We start from the raw sequence: 22,548 nt of genomic DNA on the forward strand, positions 1-22,548 counted from the left end.
CCACGAAATCTTTCGAGTAATCTTGCATATGAAAGAATAGGGAATATAAAATTAAGTCCACCATAACTACGTCCTGTTACAAGGACCATCTTCGTCATTCAGAATAAAGAGCCAAGTTTCAATTTTTCAACGCACACAGGAATGCCCATTATGATTATAGAACGAAAGGAACAAATTTTTCTATCGCAAACCATGCCAATGACATAATCTCAAGCTTCTCGATCGATTAACGAAGAGAGGAATCCAGATCAATACCAATCGTGAAGGACGAACCCGTGATAGGAATCACTGGGTCCCCACATGGGAGCAGCAGCGGCTGGTCCCGGCCCTGCCCTCCATACCGGGCGGCGGATCACCACGGCGGGCCCCGGCGTCCACGTCGTGATCGTCGTCGCTGCAGTCCTCGTCAAAAGGCAGCTGCTTGTGGAAGATGCAGCACTTCTTGGAGCTCTTGCGGTTGAGGAACTCGTTGTCAACTGTTCCCTCCTTCCACGACACCTTCTTGGCCCGCTTCAACCGGAGAACTACGGATTGTGCAGGACGAGAGGAGGAGGAGGAAGAAGAAGAAGAAGGGCGAGGCTCTTCTAGTGTTAGGGTTAGGGTTCCGATGGAGGAGGGAGAACGGGTCGCCATTTGGGATTCGAGGTGCCGGAAGCTAATCTCTCTAATTAATCTAATTCGGTCAACGACTGGTCACTCTGGTCGTGTGATTAAAGTAACAAAAAGAACATATTTGAGAACATTATTTACTCATACTATTAGGATTGTCAACATAAAAGAATTCTTGTTAGGAATGATGGAGAATAATCAACAATAACCTTGCCTTTTTATTCAATATTTACATTTTTACTCCCAAGTGCTACTATAAATTCCAAATGCAAACATAATTCTGCACCCAGAAACAATATCCTCAAATGCATCTCAAATTCTCAGCAAAGAGAGCTGCAGTTGTTGCATTTGAGACTTAAGGAGAGGGCAAGGCATTGTGTTGTTGATCATGAGGAGGCCACTCTATCCCTTCTCTTGAGCAAGGAAGAGGTGCAGGTTGAGCAAGATAGGTTGGACATTGCTGTCCTGGCATCAGTACTGACAGATTGGAAGGGAACGAAGTCTTCTTCACCTGCATTACCAAATTACGTTGCTAAATTCATTGCATGAGCTATAAACTTAGACGATGAATTAGCATTCGGTCGACGACTTACTGTCGATGAATCTGAAAGTTTCTGAACTGAGTTGTTCTGAGCCTGAGGTTGTGCATTCTGGGGCTGAAGAACAGAGGCTCTTGGTTTAATCAGATGCTCAAATATTGCCATGATGAGGAACAGAGCAATCAAGATGGCTGTGGCAGCAAAGCCGAAGGATATGGCATTTATCGATGTGTCGAAATCCTTCCAAGAGGTTTCCCTGTCTGTCGGTTCCGACGCGGTGGGATCTCCATTCCATGAGATTGATCTCTCTATGAAGCTAGTCATGTTATTTGGCCTCTATTCACATTCAGATATCAATTCACTTGGTTCAATTAGTGGCCATGAATACTCATGATTAAGGCATGTAAGTCATACTATACACAGATAATTAAAATACTTCAGAAGTCTATCATTTCTTTTCCTTGACATACATTATCATTCTTGCTTTCATTTTATTTTATTTTTACATTCAGAAGAAAGTAAACAGCACTTCAAAGTTCAAACAACAACATAACAGATCGGACAACAAAAAATATCTGTGATTCTACTAGTTCATTTGATAGAAATCAGAATGGTCATCTGAAAAGAGAAAAAAAACCTGCCGCAAAAGTTGCAGTGTTGGTCATGGTACTTTAGAATCATTATAATGCAAGAATCAGTTGTCAGGAGATAAATCTTATAACAACATTGACAGAAATCTTGCGAAAGTCTATGTTACTTATTATTATTATTATTATTTTCCTTTGATCATGAATCCAAGTTCCATAAAATGCAGCAACTGTTTCTGTAACAGAAGCAGAGCAAGCTGCTAATGGATTGAGAGGTGAAGCATGAAATAATTCAGCGAAACGAGTACCGCAGTAGCAATGTAAGTAAGGAGACACCTGTTTTCGGCTTCTTCGAATCCCACTTCGGATGCTGCTTTGGTTTCAAGAAATTCCACGAACAGTCTGCAATCAGCGACGAGTTTGAACTAGTGCTTTTATGTCCTCAGCGACCTCCTTCACCTTTTTCTGGTATGTGAACTTCTTCTATTCTCATTACAGAGCATATATTTTTCTCACAAAAGAAAGATAAGGGCTACTCTGAAGGTCAGGACTTGCTATATAAGAAGCCAATCTCTCATTCCAATAGATCAGGAAGGCATTGTCATGGTCGACTCAAGAGACAAGGAGAAATAGGAGATAGAGAAGAATGTAGTGCAACCTTTCCACTACCACTCATGCAGAGAAAAGCTGATACACAACTACACAAGCTAGGAATCCATGTACAAATAAAGGGTTCAAGCAAGATAGAGAATGATTTCAAAATCACAATTTTCAGTTCCACAGAGTCACAAGAAAATGACTCCACATTGAAGAGATGTCATGATGCAAGAGAAGAAAGACAAGCTTTGCCTCAAAAGACTCGAAAAATTCTCGGCATGGCAAGAAACAAAAGAGACTCAGGTATAGGAGCCAATCAATCTCTTACAGTACTCTTTCAAAAAATTTATCCTTGGTGATGATGCCTGCTATGAGGATCCAAAGGCCTTTGTCAGACACAAGAAAGGCCAACGAGAAAAATTGGAATAGTCAAAGGAGATTAGCAACAGTTAAGCATCCTTTGATTCTAACTAAAGGATAACTTTAAGAAGAAGAAGAAGAAGAAGAAGAAGAAGAGAAGATACAAGCAAGGAGTGCGATAACAAACAGTGAAGCATGGAGTCATAAGGGAGGATATAATGCAACCTGGGGCCACCAACAAACTTGGCAATGACTATGTTCCAGGAGATGGTGACTGATGAGAAACTTTTTTGGCAATTTCAAATGATGAACTTTTTGATGGAAAACATTGCATGCTATCTTTTTCATATGTACCCAAATCTTTTCTTTTATTGAGTCAAACTAGACATTTTAACTCTTTTAAACATACATGAAACTTGAGATGTGAAAACGAACCAAAAACTTTTTTTAAAAAAAATCGTTTGACTGGAGAAGAGTCCAAGACCAGCTCATGGACAATTCAGACTGATGAATGGAACAAAATTCTCTTGTCCAGAGTTTCAGTAATGCACAGACTAATTCAATGCAAAAAGTGAAGGCCCCCCCCCCCCCCCCCCCCCCCCCCCAAGCCTGGCATTTATTGTGAGTTTTTGGTCTTCTTTTCTTGCATCAAAACCACAAGATAAAGAGCCATCCGAAGAAGTAAAAAAAGGAAAAAAAGAGCCTTATGGAAGAGTAACTATAGAATTAGGAGGCCTAAAAGCGATAGTTAAAGCCAAGGTTGAAAGCAAGGAGAATGATAAGGTTTGCATCAAAAGAATGATATAAAAACTAAAAGAGTATGATTAATTAAGAAAAACTTGAGGTAAAAGTAATTAAAGGGAAAGGGAAAAGGTAGACGCTTACTTGGGTCTTTGGGGGCACCAGACCTCTGTCTCCTTCCCATCAAAAGAAACAAAAGGTGGTCACTGGTCACTTTTTTTCTTTTTATATGATCAAAAGATCACTGGTCACTTAGTTGAACCTACTACTTTAATGAGAGAGAGAGAGAGAGAGAGAGAGAGCAAAAAACAAATAGATGCTTTCACTGAGAGTTGAACTCAGGACCTCCCGCTTACTAAACGGGTGCTCTAACCAACTGAGCTATGAAAGCTTTGGTAGGACTGTTTTGTTCCATAAATAATCATAAATATAGTCATGATGATTTAATCATTTTGAGATGCAATTGAAGGTAAACATGCCATGCTGCCATGGTTTGATTATGTCAGAAAATAATTTCTTTTATTTTATTTCATGAACCAGAACCAGAACCAGAGAGATATGAAAAATAAAGCAGGGATTAACAGCTTGATTGTGTATAATGTAATGGCATGATGTTTCTATGCCAATTTATATGCTAGCTATTCAATGCCCATAAAGAAGAAACATAAATAAATAACTAATGAATACGTGGGAAAGCATGTAATGCAGTCTTACATTATTCGGACTATATATATATATATCAATTTTCATAAATGTGAGTGGTAATCTTTGTTCACACTACACACACAGCTTTTCTTTTCTTCTTGCTTTCTTTCTTTCTTTCTTTCTTTCTTTCTTTCTCTTGGTCAAAGCTTTCACAACTCATACCAAGTCTTTGTCCACGTACGAGAGAGGTAGGTCCTGTTAGGATTAACTATCCATTTATTAAGTTTGCCCACGTACGAGAGTGGTAGGCCCGGTTAGGATTAACTATCCACGTACGAGAGTGGTAGGCCCTGTTAGGATTAATCATCCATTAATTAAGTTTTCTCTATTGTGATCTCCCCTCCTCATCAGGGAAGGCATCAAAGTTGTTGGTTTTTGTCTGAGGAAAAATGAGTGGTTTTGTCGTGGGTGCTCCAAAGATTGTGGATTAGTTAAGTAAATTATAGTTTATCTCTCTTAATTTGGTTCAAATTTAGTATTTAAATTATCTACAGAACTCGCTGTAAATTGTCAGCATTAAGTGTTCAACTTTGAAATAAATAAAGATAAACTGCATTTTTATCAAGAGAAAGTTGCACTATGGTAAGATTAATACAACATATCTCTTATCTTCTTCTTTTTTCTCTCATTCTTCTTTAATACGTGCATTAGTTAATGTGAGACGACCAAGGCGTCTTGCTTTCCGAGAGGGAAGGAATAAATAAAGAGGAGAAAAATAGAAGAACAGGAAGGCCAATTGTTTCTTTCAGAGGAATAATTCTCCCTCCACAGGGTTTCAACATCACAGCGTGCATTCATATCAAGGGATTTCCATCAGGAAGTCTTAATCCAATAAGTAATTGAAGGCTAAATAATCTATCAATTTGTTAGATTTTTGTATGTATACTGTTGAAAAAATTATTCTATTTATTTGTATACTACATGTATGTGTACATATACCTCTTAAAATATATATTGTTTGTATAGATATACTCCTAGTTACTTTTCAAAATGGAGTACTTATATTTTAGTTGAAAAGAAATAAAAATACTCTTAAGTTAAGAGAAATATTTTAAAATTAGAATACAAATATATATATATATATATGTCTTAATTTTTTTTTTAAGAAAAAGGGAGAGGATTTGGCAACAACCATGATCACGTCAGCACTTACAATTTTTTTTATAAAGAATTCGTCTCGTCTACTAGAAAGAGAGAGAAAGAGAGAGAAAATTAAATGCAGAATAATTCAAATGATCGACCTAGTCCTTGGTCTTACGTAGTCCACGAACCCGTGTCTGCTGTATGCCTTCTTTCTCCTCCCACTGAACCAAACCTACCATTTGGAGACACATATATTTATAGCTAGATGTCAAATTAATGACTTTTACGGTTTGAAACTCGATCTTGTCGATCGACGTTATTACCATGAAATACTCCTTCCCGATCCTTATTCCAATCCAAACACGATGTTTCTTTCATTACCTCTCACAATTCTCCTTCCCTTCCTCCTCATCGTCGTCGTAACCCCCTTCGCCGTATCTTCTTCTCTCTCGACTCTCGCCATCTCCCACATCTCCAACAATATCACACTAGTCTGCGCCCTCGTGCCGGCGTCGTCGCCGTGTCATGCCAGTGAGCTCAAGTGCACCAGTGTCCCTTACAGGAGGGAGAAGTCGTATTCCTCCGGCGCAGTACCTTTCTCGGGGATCGCCGCCGGCGACGACTTCTTATGCGGCATCACGACGCGCCCCGACAATACCGCCACCATGCGATGGTGGTCGTTCGCGGAGGAGGAGCCAGAAGGCAAGAGGGTCTACCGTGGCCCGGCCTTAGGGGCGCTCGCCGCCGGGGACAAGCACGTCTGCGCGCTAGTCGGGAAAGGGAATATCCCAACATGCTGGCGGTGGCCGGAGTTGTCGTTCTCGGCCGATAACTTTACCGACATCGCCGTCGGGAGGGACTTCGTCTGCGGGCTGACGGATTCCGGCGCGATCAAGTGCTTCGGCGAGGGGGCGGAGGTCGTCGGGAAGGAGCCGGCGGGGAATTTTAGCATGCTCGCCGCCGGGTCGTGGCACGTGTGCGGGGTCACCACCGACGGGAATTTATTATGCTGGGGTGCCGGAGCTCCAGCGGTGGAGAGAACCCCACCCTCTATAATCTCGTTGGAATTGGGATTGAACACGACTTGCGTCCTCTGCGGCAATGGAACAGTAAACTGCTGGGGGAAGAACTCGGCGCTGCCGAAGGCGATCGCCGACCTGGAGTTTGTGGCAATCGAGGCGAAGGGCGACGCGGTTTGCGGCATCTTGACGGCGAACTACTCCGTCGTGTGCTGGGGGAGTAGTAGTTTCCAAGACAAACATATCGTCGTCTACGAGCGCGCTATGCCTGGATCTTGCGCCCCGGCATCCACCTGTAAATGCGGCATCTTGGGTGGATCCAACGATATGTGTCCAAGAAGCAGCGATGTGATCTGCAATCCTTGTCAAGTTCTCCCAAGTGTCAAAGCGAGTAGTTCCATTGTTCCTGCCAATCGGAGATTGAAGAAAGTTTTCTTCGTCGTCGGCGCCGCCGGTATCAGCTTTGGTTTGGCGGCGTTGATAGTGTCATTGTTATATCATATCTATTCCCGTAATCGGCTTGACACGCGAGTCCACGACGGGATGCCGCTGACTCCGGCAGCGTTGGCAAAAGGCGGCCACGGCTGTCGGGAGTTCTCCTTGGCTGAATTGTCGGCGGCCACGGATGGCTTTTCTATCGCGCGCCGTGTCGGCTCGGGAAGTTTCGGCTCTGTCTACCGGGGTACGCTTGCCGATGGTGTTGAGGTCGCCATCAAACGCGCTGAGAGGATCTCGGCCCGCCGCCGCTGCCGCGACGCGGAGAGCGCGTTCCTGTCGGAGCTCGTCCTCCTCTCACGCGTCCACCACAAGAACCTCGTTAGCCTCCTCGGCTTCTGCCACCACCATGGCGAGCGCATCCTCGTCTTCGAGTTCATGTCCAACGGCTCCCTCCACGACCACCTCCACCACAACGACCATCACCTCTCCACGTGGGCGGCGCGGCTGAGCCTCGCCCTCGACGCGGCGCGCGGGCTCGAGTACCTGCATACCTACGCCGTGCCAGCCATAATCCACCGTGACGTGAAGTCGTCGAACATCTTGCTCGACGGCGAGTGGAACGCCAAGGTGTCCGACTTCGGGCTGTCGCTAACGTCCGCCAGAGAGGAGGAGGATACGTCGGGGGCTGCCCAGCGGCGGCGGCCGCCGACGGCAGGGACGGTGGGGTACATGGATCCAGAGTACTACAGGACGGGGAGTTTGACGGAGAGGAGCGACGTGTATAGCTTCGGAGTGGTGCTTTTAGAGATCTTGACGGGGCGGAGGGCGGTGGAGAGGGAGGAGGAGGAGGTAGTCAACGTGGCGGAGTACGCCGTCCCGTGGGTGGAGGCTGGGGAGGTGGGGAAGGTGGTTGACGAGAGGGTGGCGGCGCCGCGAGGAAGGGAAACGGAGGCGGTGGCGAGGCTGGCGGCTTTGGCGGCTGAGTGCGTGAAGGGGCGGCGGAGAGACCGGCCGTCTATGAGCGAAGTGGTGGCCGAGCTGGAATGGGCGGTGAGCCTATGCCACCCCGGCGACGAGGAGGAACCAGACCAGGACGAGATGGAAGAAGGGTCGGAGGTGTCCGAGTCCGACTCGTATCGGCACGTGTGAAACCCGGTGTGGCATCACCGGGTTCACACGTACCCAACGGTCGATTTCATTTGTGTTCATTTCTTTCCTCCATTCATATTTTTGCAAGCTGTAAATGAAACACTTTTGACGAGGTTGACAATTAAATTTAACCCTTTCTCTCTTCTAAAGAAAAGAAACAAAATTCCAAGTAGCTTTTAGATATTCCACCAGTTTTTCCGGTGGAAGGGAATGTAATTAGATATATTTTCAAGGGATGGATTTTTTGTGGTTTAAAAAGTAGGAGGAGGAGGATATGCTTGACATGCAAGCAAGCAAGCAAGCAAAGTAGTTTAATCACAAGATGCTTACACGTTTGAACAAATCTTAAAGAAAAAGAAAAAGAAAATGTCTCAGATAACACAGCTGTAATCACGACTCTAAAGATTCCGATTTGGGATCTCTAATCAGTAATTACTGAAGAAGAGATGAAGTCAAAGGAATACTTTTTAGATCAATATAATAAATTCATATCATGAGCCGTCTTTGTTTTAAACTCTCATCTATGCGTACTATTCAAACTTGCCATTTTATCTAAATGTTATAACGAGACTATTCCTAGAAAAGATGAGGGCATCTTAACCTCTCCTCTCGTCTATGGTTGACATTAGGTGAGATGATTCTTAATCTCTAGAATTCAAAATATTACCAGCTTTTCTTGCTGGTAAATCCAGTCAGTCAAAGTGATTAGGTGAGCCATACTTCTCTAGAAGAAGGGAGATGGAGGCATCAATAGGATGTTATTTGAATATTAAGTATGGGATAGCACAGCAGGCAAAGAAAAAAAAAAATCTGGGTGTTATGCTAATTATATTCATGAGGTCAGACTAAGAGGTTAATATTAATTATTAAGACGTACTTGTGGGAATGTCATTTATAATGTGACACCTCATATGCAGCGATTAGTATATGGCCTAGGAATGTGACAGCTAAAAGATGTATATGTTAAACAACACAGCTGAGTATGAACTATTTTGTATTTATTACTTTGATTAGTCTCAGTGAGAGATTGCAGTGGTTTTTTTCAAAGATAAATCATAGGAACGACAAACTTAAGCTACAATTACAACAGCAGATAACTCCAACTAAGTGCAATCAAACATTCGTTTTTGCAGTCAATGGGCGATAAGCAACTGTAAATCATTATATTATCAAAGCTCTTTAACCATAAACACCATTTTTATCCTTCTCAGAATACCACTAAGCTGGAAGGTGGAAAAAACTTTTAAGAACAAGTCAAATCTATCTACTATCTGACGCCTTTCTCATGCCTTGTCTTGATCTTCAATTATCAATTTCCACAGAAGGCTCAAGCATCTGACCTGGTGATTCAGATCTTATCAACCTGCAAAGACGCTGATTATATATGCAAAAGGCTAAAATGATTCCTTGAAGCTATGAATTCATGATCAGGCAACCAACTCAACTTACCGCATTTTTGTGCTCTAGGATCTTGTGTGATATATAGCCTCTTCACTGAAGTCATGAATAACCTGCAGAGATTCTATTGCATTAGAATCTTTATCTATGTAAATCTAAATAGATCTCTATTAGGGACCCCTAAACATACCTCCAGGGGACATCACCTACAAGCATGCGATCGCCTTCATTATCTTCATAAAGAAGAACATAATTAGGAGGAACAGCCTCAACTTGTTCATCATGATTCCCTTTTCTCAAGTAATCAGCTGAATATGAGAAAACGAATAAGTAACTTTTGTCAGTCATTACATAATTAATGTCATGGTACAAGAGACCAAGATGTATATTCTCTTTATGTAGTAAATATTTTTTTTCTTTGTATTGAAGATTAAATTTAACAGTATGAGGCAATAGGTAACATGGACACTTAACAGTATGCAGTATCATGCTAGAACAATTTGGAGTAATCTTTCACAAGAATAGAAAATTCAAACAACTGAAAGAATTTGAAGGTTGATGTGTTTCAAAACTCACTTACCTGACAAGAAATTATGAAACATCTTCTGGAGTGAACGAGAGAGCGAATCATAGCTGTCGTGGGCCTTCAAGTCTATCTTCCTTCCAACTGCACAACCTTCCAAATTCACCTTGACAAACATTGTTGATCTTGTCTCAGGCTCATTACTCATGTTCTCTTCCACAGAGGACTTCATCTTGTTTGAGTCCTTCTCAGCATCAGTAAGCTTTGATAGTTGTGGAGATGCTAAATTCCTCCGCGATGTACGGAGAGGAGGCCATCCAACCACTGGCGGCGGAGGAAGCATTGCTCTAATAAATTTTAACTTGTGTAATTAGAAATTCAGCAGATTGTTTCAAGAAAGAATATGATACTGAAAGTTTTTTATTACATGGAGCAAGAGATGGAAGTTTAAGAAAATTTGAAACATCACAAAATTTTGTTTTGCTAGGACCTAGTCATTTAAAAGTACTCCAGAGAGTCAATTAGTAAGCCTTTTCTCGATTTATTATGACAATATCTGATTTTTCAAGGGTATCTAAAAAAATCTTTCAAATTGTTACATTTCCCTCCTTCCTGGCCACTGTACACAGATTGAGTCTAAAGTAGAGCATGCGTGCTTTAAAACATTGGTTGCACCCACTGCTATAACAACAATTTGCATACTGCATTATGACTTATAAAAATCATCAGGAACAAGATGTTATATAGCAAAACAACACTTTTCAGCACACTGTTTCTTGTGTAGCACCCCTATCCATCTTCCAGAAATGAATTCTCCCACATCCCCAGTATATAATATAAAAGTATACTCATAACAATACCATATATATCAAGGAAAGCAAATCACAGATAACAAGGATGTGAATTGGAGAGACAGACCTTGGGATAGCATAATCCATGGGGCATTTCTGGGCTTGCTCTAGAGCAGCCTTCTCCTGTCTGGCAGCCAAGCTCCATGGGTGAACAAACCCAGCTCCAGTCTCTGAGAAGCTCCTCTTGGCCCCTCCCAGCGCAGGCCCACTTCTCTGAAGGATCCCTGTTCCATCTCTGGTCTTGAGGAACCTTGGGCTTGGGCCTTCACCACCTTTACCATCTCCATCTCTAAAACCATCTTCTAAGGAGATGCCAAGCCTTAGCTCTAAGTGGTTTTTGAAGCCATTTCCTTCCTTCTCACCTCTATTTTCATGCAATCCATCTCCACCTCCTTCTTCTTCTCTTAGTGGTTCAAGCAAGGTAGGATTCATGGTCTGATGTTCAAGAATAGGGGGATAGAGGGAAGAAGTAGATACAGGTACTCTTCTATGGGAAGAGGGAATAAAAAGGAGGAGGTTGATGGAAAGGGAGGAGGCTTTGTGGGGACTATTATGGCTACTACTGAAGTGGAGTTATGGGACCAGAAATGTGTCAAAGCAGGCTTTAATTTTCTTTATGTTTTATTTTTTTGAAAGAAAAAACTTTCTGTTATCTGATATCATTTTTGTATGTAAACATCCAAAAATAAAATAGAAGAAAAAGAAACTGTAAACTTGGCTACAGAACTAATCAATCAGTTCTAACTATTAGACATCCCTCTTTACTCCTTATATTGACTACAAAAATAAAAATTTGGTTGACATAAAAACTATTACTGCATGAAAGGAATAATTCAAGATAAATGTCCCAGTGCATTAAAAACAGTGCAGTGTTTCTCCTTTCACTTCAGTAAAGTTTGCTGAATTGTTTTTTTCAAAAGCTGGTTCAAAAGTTCATATGCTGCCCTTTAAGATTAAACAGAAAGGTTGCTTCTTCTTTATAAGCGAGATGCTTTAGATATATTAAGCCCAACAAGTTGGATTAATCCATGCTTACTCCTTTCAGCTTTACAAGAAGAAATGCAAGCAGAGCACATGACTAAATGATGCCAATATATTCCTAACAATCTTTTGACCACTAATACTTTGGTTTTCCGGCTGATGGTGGGAGCACTATCATCATGCCTACTTCATACTTATAATATGCAGAATCTCTTCTTTACATGGAGAAAGTTCTTTGAGGAGGAGATATATCATTCTACTAGAAAGAAGCTCATCTTTTTACCAACCAGACAATGCGATTATTCTCTTGTCAGTTTAATATTTATTCCATTCAAATTAACACCCTATGATCCTACTCTAACTTCTAATCATATGTAGAGTTATGATTCACATAGTTAGTAAACTTCTGTGGTTCAACAATTATACAAAGATTAACTCACACTTTTGTGGTTCTTCTTGCAGTTTTGATTAAATAAATATGTCACTTCAGATTGAAAGGAATCCTTCTTGGGTGGATGATTAAGGTTAGATGATATCAAGAAATGACATTATGCGAAGGTGAGCAATGATTCACATGGGATGCATCTAGGCCTTCATCAAGTCATGCTTCTTAGTCTTTTTATAACTTTAACAAATCTTATCGAAGAACTATTTGAGAGTATAAATATAAAACTAATGGCAGTCGAAACTTTTAGAATAGTTGGTGAGCTAATATAATATCAAAAAGACTAGCAATTTGCAGCCATAATGAGTGGAGTGGTAGGATGCTAATTGATGAGAAATCTCTAGGCAGTGGTACCCCAATGGAAAGAGCACAAGAGTGGACGAGACCCTCTTGCCAATTAAGAGATATCATCTCATTGTAGCCAAAAGGAATAGGAGGTGCAACTTTAGCTCATGAGAAGTCCTTATCAAATCCAACTATGCTCCCCTTTTAGGATTTATGATGGCCACTTCATCTCTATCCTTGACTTAGACGCCTCATCTCATCTTGCTTTCCACTTGATGTCCTCCTTCATGCATTTTTATACGCAGCCTTTCCGCAGACCACAAATTAGTTATTAGTGGCAGTCTAAAACTTCAGAAGAAACCAAGCTCGCAATAATTAAAATTCTTAATGGATTAAGAATTTATAGTTAAGAGATAAGGAAAAGAGTCAAAAATGCCTAATGAGATGGAGAGAGAGAGAGAGAGAGGGAGAAAGAGGAAAAGGGAGCCAAAGCATTGACTTGTAAAGTGCAGTACCACTGAAAGAGATCTGGTTCTGACTTTGGGAGACAGCGGGTTGACTTTCATAGTGGAATCCTTGCAAGTAGCAAACGATCACTTCAAACAAGTGGGAATTTTATACATCTCAACTACTCTTGACAGTCAGTTAGTGTTCTATTAACTGAAGTTCATAGTTAATGCATCAAGTAAAAGGTGAAGTGTGTGAGAGATTAGGAGCTTTGACGAGGTGTAATTATTGAAGTTTATGCAATAAAGTATATAAGAATCTTTTTTTATTATTATTATTGATTAAATCTGCGACTTTTATTATTTCCTAATTTTACGTGAGAATTCTCGATAGAGAAGAAAGACATATCATTAGGTTGGGTTGGACCAGGCCGAGCTAAGGTCCAATGTATTAGGCCGATATCGGGTTGAGCCCGACCTACGACCGGATCCGAGTATCCTCGGATCCTACCCGAATGAGCAGTCGAACCGAGTGTTCTTTAATTCGTGTCGCATAGGTGGTTGAGAAGAGAGAGAGAGAGCATGGCTTCTTTGAACATCTTCTCCTCTTCTTTAGCTGTAGCTTTGCTGCCTTCTCCATCGCTCTTTCCGTCGAACCATAAGCCTCGAGCCGCTCGTTACACGCCTCACTCGGCTTCCAAGACTTCTCTTCGACTCGCAAACGGACACCGTCGCGGCAACTCGGAGTTGAGATGGAAGCCGTCGTCCACCTCGCCAACAGCTACGGTTCGTGTCGTCGTATCTTTTCAATCTTCGCTTTTTGCAAACGGGATTGTATTTTGCTGGAAATTAATATATGGGTCTTGCTAAAAATTGGAAATTTGGAGATTGTTACTTAGTTTCCGTCAGATAGGTGTGATTCTATCGAAAATTGGATCATTTATTCTCTTTTTCCCTAGTAGGTGTAGTTATTTCGGATGCAAAGTTCGGATTTTTGATACTTCCATATTCCTTTTTGACTTCTCGCTGTGTTGGTCTTTTCTCACTATGTAGTGGCTATTTGGTGTTATCTCAGTTACAAGTTGTTGCGTTGGTGAATCCAAAGAGTCTGAAGGTTATGATATCGGGGGCTCCTGCATCTGGAAAAGGAACACAATGTGAGCTTATCAAGGAGAAAGTATGTTCAAGATACTTTTCTCTCTTAGTTCGGATCTATTTTTATGTCTATGCTTAGAAAGAGAGACAGATTCAAACAGGGTAGTACTAATATATGCAGTATGGACTGGTGCATATTTCTGCTGGAGATTTGCTAAGAGAAGAAATTGCAGCTGGCACCGAAAATGGGAGACAAGCTAAAGAATTTATGGAGAAAGGAATGCTAGTCCCGAATGAAATTGTTGTAACGGTATATAAACACCATCTATTGCCATTTACCTTATTTCCTACTTCTTCTTACTTCTATGAGTCCGTTCAACTTGCATTATTATCAGATGGTGAAAGAACGTCTTTTGCAACCAGATGCTGAAAAACATGGTTGGCTTTTGGATGGATATCCTAGAAGCTTATCTCAGGCAATGGCTCTTGAGAATCTCAGTATCCAACCTGATATTTTCATTGTTTTAGATGTAAGTGTATATTTGATCTTTTGCAAAATTACCATGGCATAGAACTCGCGTCATACTTCATGCATGAAGATTTGTTCTTGAATCACAAAATAGTAGAAGTTTACTTTTCTCTAACATGCTTATTCCTCAAAGTGTGCTCATATCAATTACATCAAGAATCACTAGGTTACAGGTTTGAATGTTGCTTTAGAGAAACATAAAATCCAACAAAGCTTTGAAATGCTTTGAGTCCTGGTTCTTTAAATTATACTCTAGTAAGTCAGATCTGCACTGGTGATTGTTATAGCAGGGAAAGAGCTTTGCGTGAGTCTTCAAGATAAATTGTCTAGTTTGTCATCTTCTATTTACATCTTTCTAGCTCAAGGTTTTCAAATTGATCTTTGTTTGTTATAGAGAAATTTTCTTTTCTTTTCTTTTCTTTTTTCTGCTACTACTGTAGCACCGTTTTATGCTTCAAGATGTTTTATTTTGGCAGTTAAATCCAGATTGTGACAAATTCTCAACCTTAATTCTGAAACTTTATCATTGAATTCATGCTGCAGGTTTCTGATGAAATCCTTGTTGAACGAGTGGTAGGAAGAAGGCTTGATCCTGTTACTGGAAGAATATACCATTTAAAGTACTCTCCTCCTGAGAATGAAGAAGTTGCTACAAGGCTTACACAACGTTTTGATGATACAGAAGAAAAGGTATTTCTATGCTAGCTAACTGATTAAATTCTAGTCTGAATTATTCAAGCATATTCCATCATCTCTAAGTTTTACTCAAGGAATTTTTGTTATTGGCTGCCAAGGGTAACGGCAACCTGAAGATAGGTGATAGTTGAGCAGTTGAGATGAATTGGGTATGTGAGTGATCTTGTAGGCTGTAGCAAAAGAGATTTCTAGTTAATGCAGAAGAACTAGTCATGTCTCTGAAGTCAGAAACTATATTGCGAAGAATTCCTATCTAGTAGGCATCTTGACATGTAATGGTGATTATAAAATTTCTTTCCATAAATTTAAGCTTTCCCATCATCAGTTAGTTACCTTCTATGTTACTAGATGCAAAGATGAAATACAAAATTGAGAGCCATGTCTAACGCATGTCCTCTATGTTATATTTATATTTATTTCGAAGGTAAAGTTACGGTTGCAGACACATTATCAAAATGTTGAGTCCGTACTTTCAATATATGAAGCTGTTACATTCAAGGTACATGAACTCTCTCTCTCTCTCTCTCTCTCTCTCTCTCTCTCTCTCTCTCTCTCTATATATATATATATATATATATATATATAGATAGATATAGATATATAAAGTTACTAGCTCTCATCTTTTCTTTTTTATCTTCTTCCCATTGAGGTACTCTTTCTCTGCTCCCGTTATATCTATTTTTGGATCAGTTAAAAAGATTGTGCAAGTTATTTTTCAGTTTGTGTGGCAAGCAATATTAATGGAGTACCTTACAAATAGCTGACTTAATGCACCACTTCAAAATATGAGTACTTTGGTGACCTTGCTGTTTGCCTTATGTATAACTTGGAAATTTGTGATGTTGAAACTATTCGTGTGTACCATTTATATGGTTGCAGAGTGATATGATAGTAATATTTATCTAGAGAGTTGAACATTGCACTAGCTAGTTGCTGCTCATTGGTTAAGAATATCATTGCACATTCTCTCAAATGGTTACCTGGTAAATTAGTTTTGTCAGTTGTACGAGTAAATTGACTTCCTGCAACTCATGTAAAATTGCACTCAATACTTGCTTGCCATACATAATCAAACTTCTTTGGAATTCTCTCCATAATCCATATGTTCTGTTGTCTTTTCTTTTGTCTTATTGAGGTTCCTGGGCTTGTTCATTATTAATTTCAGGTCAATGGTAATGCCCCCAAGGAAGATGTGTTCGCTCAGATAGACAAGGCATTATCTTCAGTCATCGACAAGGCAACAGAAATTGATTCATCCAGTGCTGCTGGTATGGCTCAGTAGATTGCTAGCTGCAATTTTAGACAGGACGGAGACAACAGATATTTGAACTAGGGATTAGGTAGTATTTCATCCGTTTCGTACATGCTATAAAGGCCCCTTCACATGATTAGTGATCAGGAGCTCCCCAAAGGCTGTATCAGTGAAAAGCTCATGCATGTTCACTAGGAAAATTTAAGTTCAGAAACCCTCTGTTCAATGATGCCAATGTATTATGGGTTTCTTATATTTGATTATAAGAAAGATAAGATGGTTCATTCTCTCAATCTATAATAATGAGTGATACAGGCAGGAGGTGGTGTGCGACTATGTTCTATGGCCTTGGGGCATTTTATGAGTTGCTCAGATCTACTAAAATTAGCAATCCTAGGCAGAAAACAAGCATGTTCAGGACTTGTGATTCAGTCATATAAAAGTAATGAAATCCTAAATGCATATGCTTCTGCATTACTTTGTTACACGAGTATTATTCTCTCCAGTGATTTGTGTCTTTTAACCTCCACATTCTCATCCTTGTAGCTCTGTTTCTGTAGTGTTTTCTGAAGTTGTAAATCAAATGATTGCTACATATGTCCACACTAGAGAGATCCCAAGCATCCAACTATAGATAAATGACATGTAACACAATGAGAGTGATTTTATTGTAAATGTATATATGTATATATATATATATATATATATACTTGATCTATAATCAATCTGAAGTTGTAAATCTGTAGGAGGCATATGATATAGTGCAGTTTGTCCAGCTATCATGAATTTGTTCTGCTTTAGCCTTCTCGCCTGCAGCGCCAAGAGCTACATGCAGAGGGAAAAAATGGTCTGGCCATGGGTGTGCCATCTTACCAGAAGGTGCCTTCTCATAGTTGTTCAGATCATCATGTCTGTCACAAAGTTCAACAACAAAAAATCAATACTAACTAAAGAGAAAAGGAAGAAGATCATCTACCAATGTCTTTGCAATGCATACCTTCCATTGAGGAGAGACTCCTTGAGCCATGTATCAAATTCCAGTGCCCACTTGGAGATAGGTCCACTATCTGGGCCAATGCTTCTCAGATTGTGTGTGGCACTCCCTGATCCAATTATAAGAACTCCTTCCTCCCTTAGGGGAGCCAATGCCTTCCCCATGTTGTAATGGTATGCAGCACCCTTGTGGGTCTGGATGGAGAGTTGACATACTGGTATGTTTGCCTCAGGGTACATGAGCATGAGAGGCACCCATGCGCCGTGGTCGAGCCCCCGGCTCTTGTCGGCCTTTACGGGGCCAAAGCCGGCTTGTTCCACGAGATCTTTCACCCTCTTCGCCAAATCAGGTGCACCTGGTGCAGGGTACTTCAGCTGCATGAGAACATTGATCGAGTTATCAAAGTTGCTTGGAACTTATGAACTATATATATATATATATATATATATATATGAACAACAGAAAGTTCTCAGATTTCTCAATCCCAAACGGAAGGAAAAAAGTATACAATTTTTTACGCTACCAAGCAAGTATCCGAAGATTCCCACAAGCCAAAAAGATCCAATTTTGACGAATTCAACAACGGCAGAAAGGACAGGAAAAGGGGAACTGGGTCTCGAGGAGCAATTTAAAAATCACCTTGTACATGGACCTGGGGAAGCCGTAGAAATCGTAGATGGTATCGTTGGCGCCACTGGTTACGTTCACGGTGGGCACGTCGGTTTCCCAATGGCCGGAGACGACAAGAATGGCTCTCGGGTTGGCCTGCATCACCTCGGATCTCCATGACTGCAGGAAGTGCCTCGCCGGGATGCTTTCGTCGATGGAGAGCATTGGGGAGCCATGGGAGACGAAGAAGGTGTCCATGATCACAGCTTAGATCTCGATTCGGTGGAGAGAAATGATAGGAAGTTTTTTGTTCGATGATTTGTCTGAACCAACTCTTTCCGATATAGACGAATGTTAGGTATCATAAGGTCAGCAATGACGACATGCCATCGATCCCTCTCCCAAATTGGCGACAGGTTGACGTCAATGCCTATAAAACGGGGAAATTTCCTTCTAGTGGTTTCCTTTTCCTTTGCCTTTTCGTTTTAACTATGTATGTATGTATATATATAATCTTTCATGTATTTCAATGAAGAAGATAAAGCTGAGAGACGACTAGATCAAGGGTCAAACAATAAGCCTGCGAATCTGGTACATTGACTTCCTAATTTTAGATTGGGAATGGTTGGGGAAGAAGATGAAGCCTAGCATACACGGCGTTGTAGAAAAAGATTTGCTCTAATAGATACCATTCTTAAACGATTTGGGTCACCTCACAGATTTGGTTGAGACTTGAGAGCAGCATCATCTTCTAGAAGTTGAACCACAGAGTCCATCTCTAGTGAAGAATAAAACTCTGTTGAAGAAATAACTTCGGTTGATTCAAATTTTTACCCACATAAACAATGGTTTGAAGCTTTGTTGCAAATAATTTTTGGGCAATCTAGATCAAGTTGACAAACTCATTAGGAATCTTTTCAAGCATCATGTGCCAAATACATGCTATTAGAAGTTAAACCACAAATAATTTATTAACTTAGTGTACAAATGACACTATAGAAGAGGCCAACATGGATATCTGGTCAGATTTAAGAAGTGCAAAAGATGGCAATGGGGGTGTTGGCTTGATCTCCCATCCCACATTTCTGCTGGATGAACTTCTTGCACTACATAATCTCGACGACGGCTCGACCGACGATTTTTCCATGATCGAGGTCCTCATATGCGCTGTTTGCCTCCTCAAATTTGCATTTTCTTGAGACTGTATTCTGAAGATTGAAGATTCCAGTCTGTGCAAGCTTAACAACCTGGGGAAGATCTTGTCTGGCTCTGGCTCCATATGAACCGATTATCTTTACCTGTTTGAGGGAATATATCAGCAACAAATCGCATGAGAATTCACAAAGATTTGAAAAAAAATCATGGTAATGCAAATAAGAACCTTAATAATTGTAACGGACAATACCAGTTATGATAGTCACTTTAATGTTGATAGGAAGAATAGGATGTAATATGGACAATCTTCATATAGGTAATGTAAAAAGGCTGTAGGAAAGTGGTAAATATTATCGGTTTTAATGACACCATACTTTTCCAGCTATTGCATTATATTCCAGAGCATCACAACATAAAGATTTAAAACTATAATTTACTAAACCAGAACATCAAGTTCACAACATTTGTTTGAAATTTGCCAGCTTGAATGACATCAACACTGAAGATGACCACAGCACACTGGATTACCAAAAAGGGTCAAATAGATAATTCACTAAAATGAGACTACCATTAAGATAACAGATAGAGAAGGTCCAATCCAAGACTAAACAACTAAGATCTGCTGGATATTAACACTTGGATTTTGTGCCTAAGTCAGGACAACGGCAAATCAAGCAAGAACGAGGGTGCAGGTTATCCAATGAACCTAAAAGACTAGTATATGAATTGACATAAACTAGCAGCGATAGAATGAATTAATTGGAGTGTAAAGTTTGATTACAGATTTACAGCAACTAGTCAGTGTACCTGTCTACGAACAAGACGAGTAATATCCACCTCCCCCATCACATTAGTAGAAGCAAGTCCAATCATAACAGCTTTGCCACCATCTCGTACACTTTTTGTGCATTGCATGAATGTTAATGGTTTCCCTAAAGCTTCTACTGCAACATCTACTCCCCTCCCATCTGTAATTTCCTGTAAAGAAGATAAAAGAACAGAAGAAATATGAGACATGTGCGAAGCTGTCAGAACAACCACTACCAAAAGATTTCTCCATTAATTCTTACTATTAATAATACTGATTGTGCACAAAAAATGAATCAAATGCAATTAAGTATTATCTTCGGTTAGCCAAAATAAAAGATCACATCAAAATATTTCTTATTGTCATCTACCAAACTAATTAATATTCTAACACCTGCCTTGATCCTTTCAACAGCATCTTCTTTTAGCGCATTTATGGTGTGAGTTGCACCAAGCTTTCTAGCATTGTCGAGTTTCTCATCTAGAACATCCACTGCAATGATTTCAGAAGCCCCAAAGGCTCTCGCAATCTGCAGACAGCTGCAGTAAAAGTTATTAATCAAAAAGATGCAGCGATTATTTCCAAACCACCACCGGAGATAAATGTGATCTATGTATGTGCAGCATATATCTAATGAGAACATTACAAAGAATTGGTGCTTTAGTAGATGATTTGGTCACCTTGATCCAACACCGCCAACACCAATTACAGCAACTGAATCTCCTGCACGCATTTCAGCTGCGTGCCTCATGGCACCATATGCAGTGAACACTGCACATCCTAGAACTGCTGACTCTGTATAAGGTAGTGAACTAGGAAGAACTGCAAGGGCATTGGCAGGCACCACACAGTATTCAGCAAGTCCACCCATGCTGTACATGTAGACTGGCTTTCCTGGAAAATGCAAGCACTGAGAAATTAAGATTAAGCTGGAATTAGACAACTGCTTAACCACATAAACCAGATCTATCATCTATGCTGCAGGTATGGAAATTCAATCATATTCCTATGCAATAAAAATTAGCAAATTAGTATCATCGATGCAGTTAAATAATGAAGGAGCCAAATTTGATCTGCCTATATACTTTACATGGAGAGAATGAAGGAGAAAACTATCGTTAGTTATAAGAGAATGACAGTGATATGACAGAAGTGGGAAATAATGAGTACCGTTGCTACGTAGGAATAGTCTAGTTTCGCCATCATAGAGAGTTCCTTTTGCACGATTATATGCAAAAAAAGCCTCACATAGATCTTCTTGACCCTATTATTAGATCCAGAACAAAATGATGATAAAAATACTTTCTTGGAATAAAACGAGCAGAGAAGGAAAAATATATATATACAAGGGCATTAGATCAGTGTACTAGGCTCAAAAACTACCTTAATACAATAAAAGCAATTACCACAAGGCATTATAAATGCCCCAACAACGTGACTTCCAACAGGAAACCTGAAAGTTTATAAAGAGATGTGAGATTTTATTTAAGCTAAAACGGGTTAACAGAAAAAGATTTTAAAATAGCCAAAAAATAAACAAGAACTAAGAATAAAAATGTCAGGAAATAAATGAAAGGAATTCCTTTGTCTCATAAAGTGTTGCTCTATGAACATGTACCTGTTTTTTATCCCACTATCAGTGTGCATACCATAATCAACAACCTCTCCAGTTATTTCATGACCCACTACACAAGGACTTGCGAATGGAAGTTCACCTTTCAAGACATGAAGATCAGAATGACAAACTCCACAGGCTGCATATGTGAATTAAAGATGTAATACCCGCATCAGAAGTCCATTATGACAAGCATGAATTTTTTTTTAGATTTATCAAAATGATTCCAAAATAATATAATAAGCACAAACAATTAACCATGGTTTCACTTTTTTTCTCTTATCTCCTTTTCCTTGTATATTTAAGCCTAATATCCCAATCTAGTGAAAGAAGCCTTGCAACAATCCGAAAAATAGGCTAACGCAAGGGATAAAGGCATAAAGCATGTAACAATTGGACTACCATTAGTACAGAGATAACTATTATTACAGCTCTCGTTCTCCTAAACCCAAGCATCAGTTTCCAAGTGACTCACTTTATTCAAGCTGTAGGCACTGATCTTATGCATTAAAATTTTAATTAAAAAAAAACGAAAAAGAAAAAGAAAAAAGATCTTTCCTGTACAGTAATTCCATCTACAATCTCTCCAATCTCTCCAATCAACTATTTCCAATGAATGACAAAAAATAACACCTTTAATCCGAGACGGAAAAGAAAGAACCAATCTTTATCAAATTCAATAGCTCCGAGATCAAAAGTAACCGAAAAGGCGAGACCATTGGTGCGATCAACGATTAAAACCCATGTGAACAGATCGACTAGAGTGAAAAAAAAGTGGGACCTTTGGTCTTGATGAGGAGCTCGCCTGCCTTAGGCCGGGGCATCTGGAATTCCTCGATGGAGAGGGGGCGGCCGGGCTCCCAGAACACGATCCCACGCATGGACGAGGGGCCGCCGGCGACGTGGTACCCGGCGGCAGAGACAGAATCAGACGCCGTCGCAGTGGTGCAGAGAGATCGCCGGAGATGGGAGGGGTGGCGGAGCTCCGAGACACGACGGAGGAGAGAGCGGGCGACGGAGGAGAACGCCATGAGAGAGA

The 22,548-nt window shown here is 40.4% G+C and overlaps 5 protein-coding genes, 1 long non-coding RNA gene and 1 other non-coding gene across 7 annotated transcripts; 2 read left to right on the forward strand and 5 right to left on the reverse strand.

Moving 5' to 3' along the window:
- Positions 1-804: 804 nt before the first annotated feature.
- On the reverse strand, positions 805-3,188 carry LOC140773065 (uncharacterized). Its single transcript, XR_012106402.1, has 3 exons — positions 2,072-3,188; positions 1,203-1,484; positions 805-1,120 (listed from the first exon to the last, which is right to left on the reverse strand). It is a non-coding gene; the product is annotated as an uncharacterized lncRNA (long non-coding RNA).
- Positions 3,189-3,750: 562 nt separating this feature from the next.
- Positions 3,751-3,824, reverse strand: TRNAT-AGU (transfer RNA threonine (anticodon AGU)). The gene has a single exon. It is a non-coding gene; the product is annotated as a tRNA-Thr (tRNA).
- Positions 3,825-5,363: 1,539 nt separating this feature from the next.
- Positions 5,364-8,064, forward strand: LOC140773851 (serine/threonine-protein kinase-like protein CCR4). The gene has a single exon (XM_073116621.1). The coding sequence runs from the start codon at positions 5,587-5,589 to the stop codon at positions 7,825-7,827; it is 2,241 nt and encodes a 746-aa protein (XP_072972722.1). The 5' UTR covers positions 5,364-5,586; the 3' UTR covers positions 7,828-8,064.
- An 819-nt stretch (positions 8,065-8,883) lies between these two features.
- On the reverse strand, positions 8,884-11,107 carry LOC140774432 (auxin-responsive protein IAA25-like). The gene is made up of 5 exons (XM_073117435.1): positions 10,667-11,107; positions 9,806-10,095; positions 9,416-9,533; positions 9,277-9,338; positions 8,884-9,190 (listed from the first exon to the last, which is right to left on the reverse strand). The coding sequence occupies exons 1-5, from the start codon at positions 11,029-11,031 to the stop codon at positions 9,186-9,188; spliced, it is 840 nt and encodes a 279-aa protein (XP_072973536.1). The 5' UTR covers positions 11,032-11,107; the 3' UTR covers positions 8,884-9,185.
- Positions 11,108-13,329: 2,222 nt separating this feature from the next.
- On the forward strand, positions 13,330-16,621 carry LOC140773456 (adenylate kinase, chloroplastic-like). The gene is made up of 7 exons (XM_073116019.1): positions 13,330-13,542; positions 13,832-13,933; positions 14,033-14,161; positions 14,247-14,381; positions 14,924-15,070; positions 15,501-15,575; positions 16,242-16,621. The coding sequence occupies exons 1-7, from the start codon at positions 13,339-13,341 to the stop codon at positions 16,356-16,358; spliced, it is 909 nt and encodes a 302-aa protein (XP_072972120.1). The 5' UTR covers positions 13,330-13,338; the 3' UTR covers positions 16,359-16,621.
- A 150-nt stretch (positions 16,622-16,771) lies between these two features.
- On the reverse strand, positions 16,772-18,349 carry LOC140773457 (4,5-DOPA dioxygenase extradiol). Its single transcript, XM_073116020.1, has 3 exons — positions 17,962-18,349; positions 17,326-17,696; positions 16,772-17,239 (listed from the first exon to the last, which is right to left on the reverse strand). The coding sequence occupies exons 1-3, from the start codon at positions 18,187-18,189 to the stop codon at positions 17,050-17,052; spliced, it is 789 nt and encodes a 262-aa protein (XP_072972121.1). The 5' UTR covers positions 18,190-18,349; the 3' UTR covers positions 16,772-17,049.
- A 475-nt stretch (positions 18,350-18,824) lies between these two features.
- On the reverse strand, positions 18,825-22,548 carry LOC140773455 (uncharacterized). The gene is made up of 8 exons (XM_073116018.1): positions 22,291-22,548; positions 21,513-21,648; positions 21,278-21,347; positions 21,065-21,158; positions 20,575-20,788; positions 20,292-20,433; positions 19,894-20,064; positions 18,825-19,229 (listed from the first exon to the last, which is right to left on the reverse strand). Exons 1-8 carry the CDS (start codon positions 22,538-22,540, stop codon positions 19,038-19,040), a joined length of 1,269 nt encoding a protein of 422 aa, XP_072972119.1. The 5' UTR covers positions 22,541-22,548; the 3' UTR covers positions 18,825-19,037.

The sequence above is a fragment of the Typha angustifolia genome, chromosome 13 (genome assembly GCF_048772165.1).
Source record: "Typha angustifolia cultivar Huaian chromosome 13, ASM4877216v1, whole genome shotgun sequence".
Taxonomy (NCBI): Eukaryota; Viridiplantae; Streptophyta; class Magnoliopsida; order Poales; family Typhaceae; genus Typha; species Typha angustifolia.

Coding starts and splice junctions, on each gene's coding strand:
- LOC140773851 (XM_073116621.1), top strand. CDS start 5,587: ATGTTTCTTTCATTACCTCTCACAATTCTCCTTCCCTTCCTCCTCATC.
- LOC140773457 (XM_073116020.1), bottom strand. CDS start 18,189: ATGGACACCTTCTTCGTCTCCCATGGCTCCCCAATGCTCTCCATCGAC. Junction 17,697..17,961: donor TCCCCAGGTCCATGTACAAG/GTGATTTTTAAA, acceptor GTTCTCATGCAG/CTGAAGTACCCTGCACCAGG. Junction 17,240..17,325: donor GAGTCTCTCCTCAATGGAAG/GTATGCATTGCA, acceptor ACTTTGTGACAG/ACATGATGATCTGAACAACT.
- LOC140773456 (XM_073116019.1), top strand. CDS start 13,339: ATGGCTTCTTTGAACATCTTCTCCTCTTCTTTAGCTGTAGCTTTGCTG. Junction 13,543..13,831: donor CCACCTCGCCAACAGCTACG/GTTCGTGTCGTC, acceptor GTGTTATCTCAG/TTACAAGTTGTTGCGTTGGT. Junction 14,382..14,923: donor ATATTTTCATTGTTTTAGAT/GTAAGTGTATAT, acceptor TTCATGCTGCAG/GTTTCTGATGAAATCCTTGT.
- LOC140774432 (XM_073117435.1), bottom strand. CDS start 11,031: ATGAATCCTACCTTGCTTGAACCACTAAGAGAAGAAGAAGGAGGTGGA. Junction 10,096..10,666: donor ATGGATTATGCTATCCCAAG/GTCTGTCTCTCC, acceptor AAAATTTATTAG/AGCAATGCTTCCTCCGCCGC. Junction 9,534..9,805: donor GTTTCATAATTTCTTGTCAG/GTAAGTGAGTTT, acceptor TCTCATATTCAG/CTGATTACTTGAGAAAAGGG.
- LOC140773455 (XM_073116018.1), bottom strand. CDS start 22,540: ATGGCGTTCTCCTCCGTCGCCCGCTCTCTCCTCCGTCGTGTCTCGGAG. Junction 20,789..21,064: donor ACTATTCCTACGTAGCAACG/GTACTCATTATT, acceptor TGCATTTTCCAG/GAAAGCCAGTCTACATGTAC. Junction 19,230..19,893: donor CTCGTCTTGTTCGTAGACAG/GTACACTGACTA, acceptor TCCCTCAAACAG/GTAAAGATAATCGGTTCATA.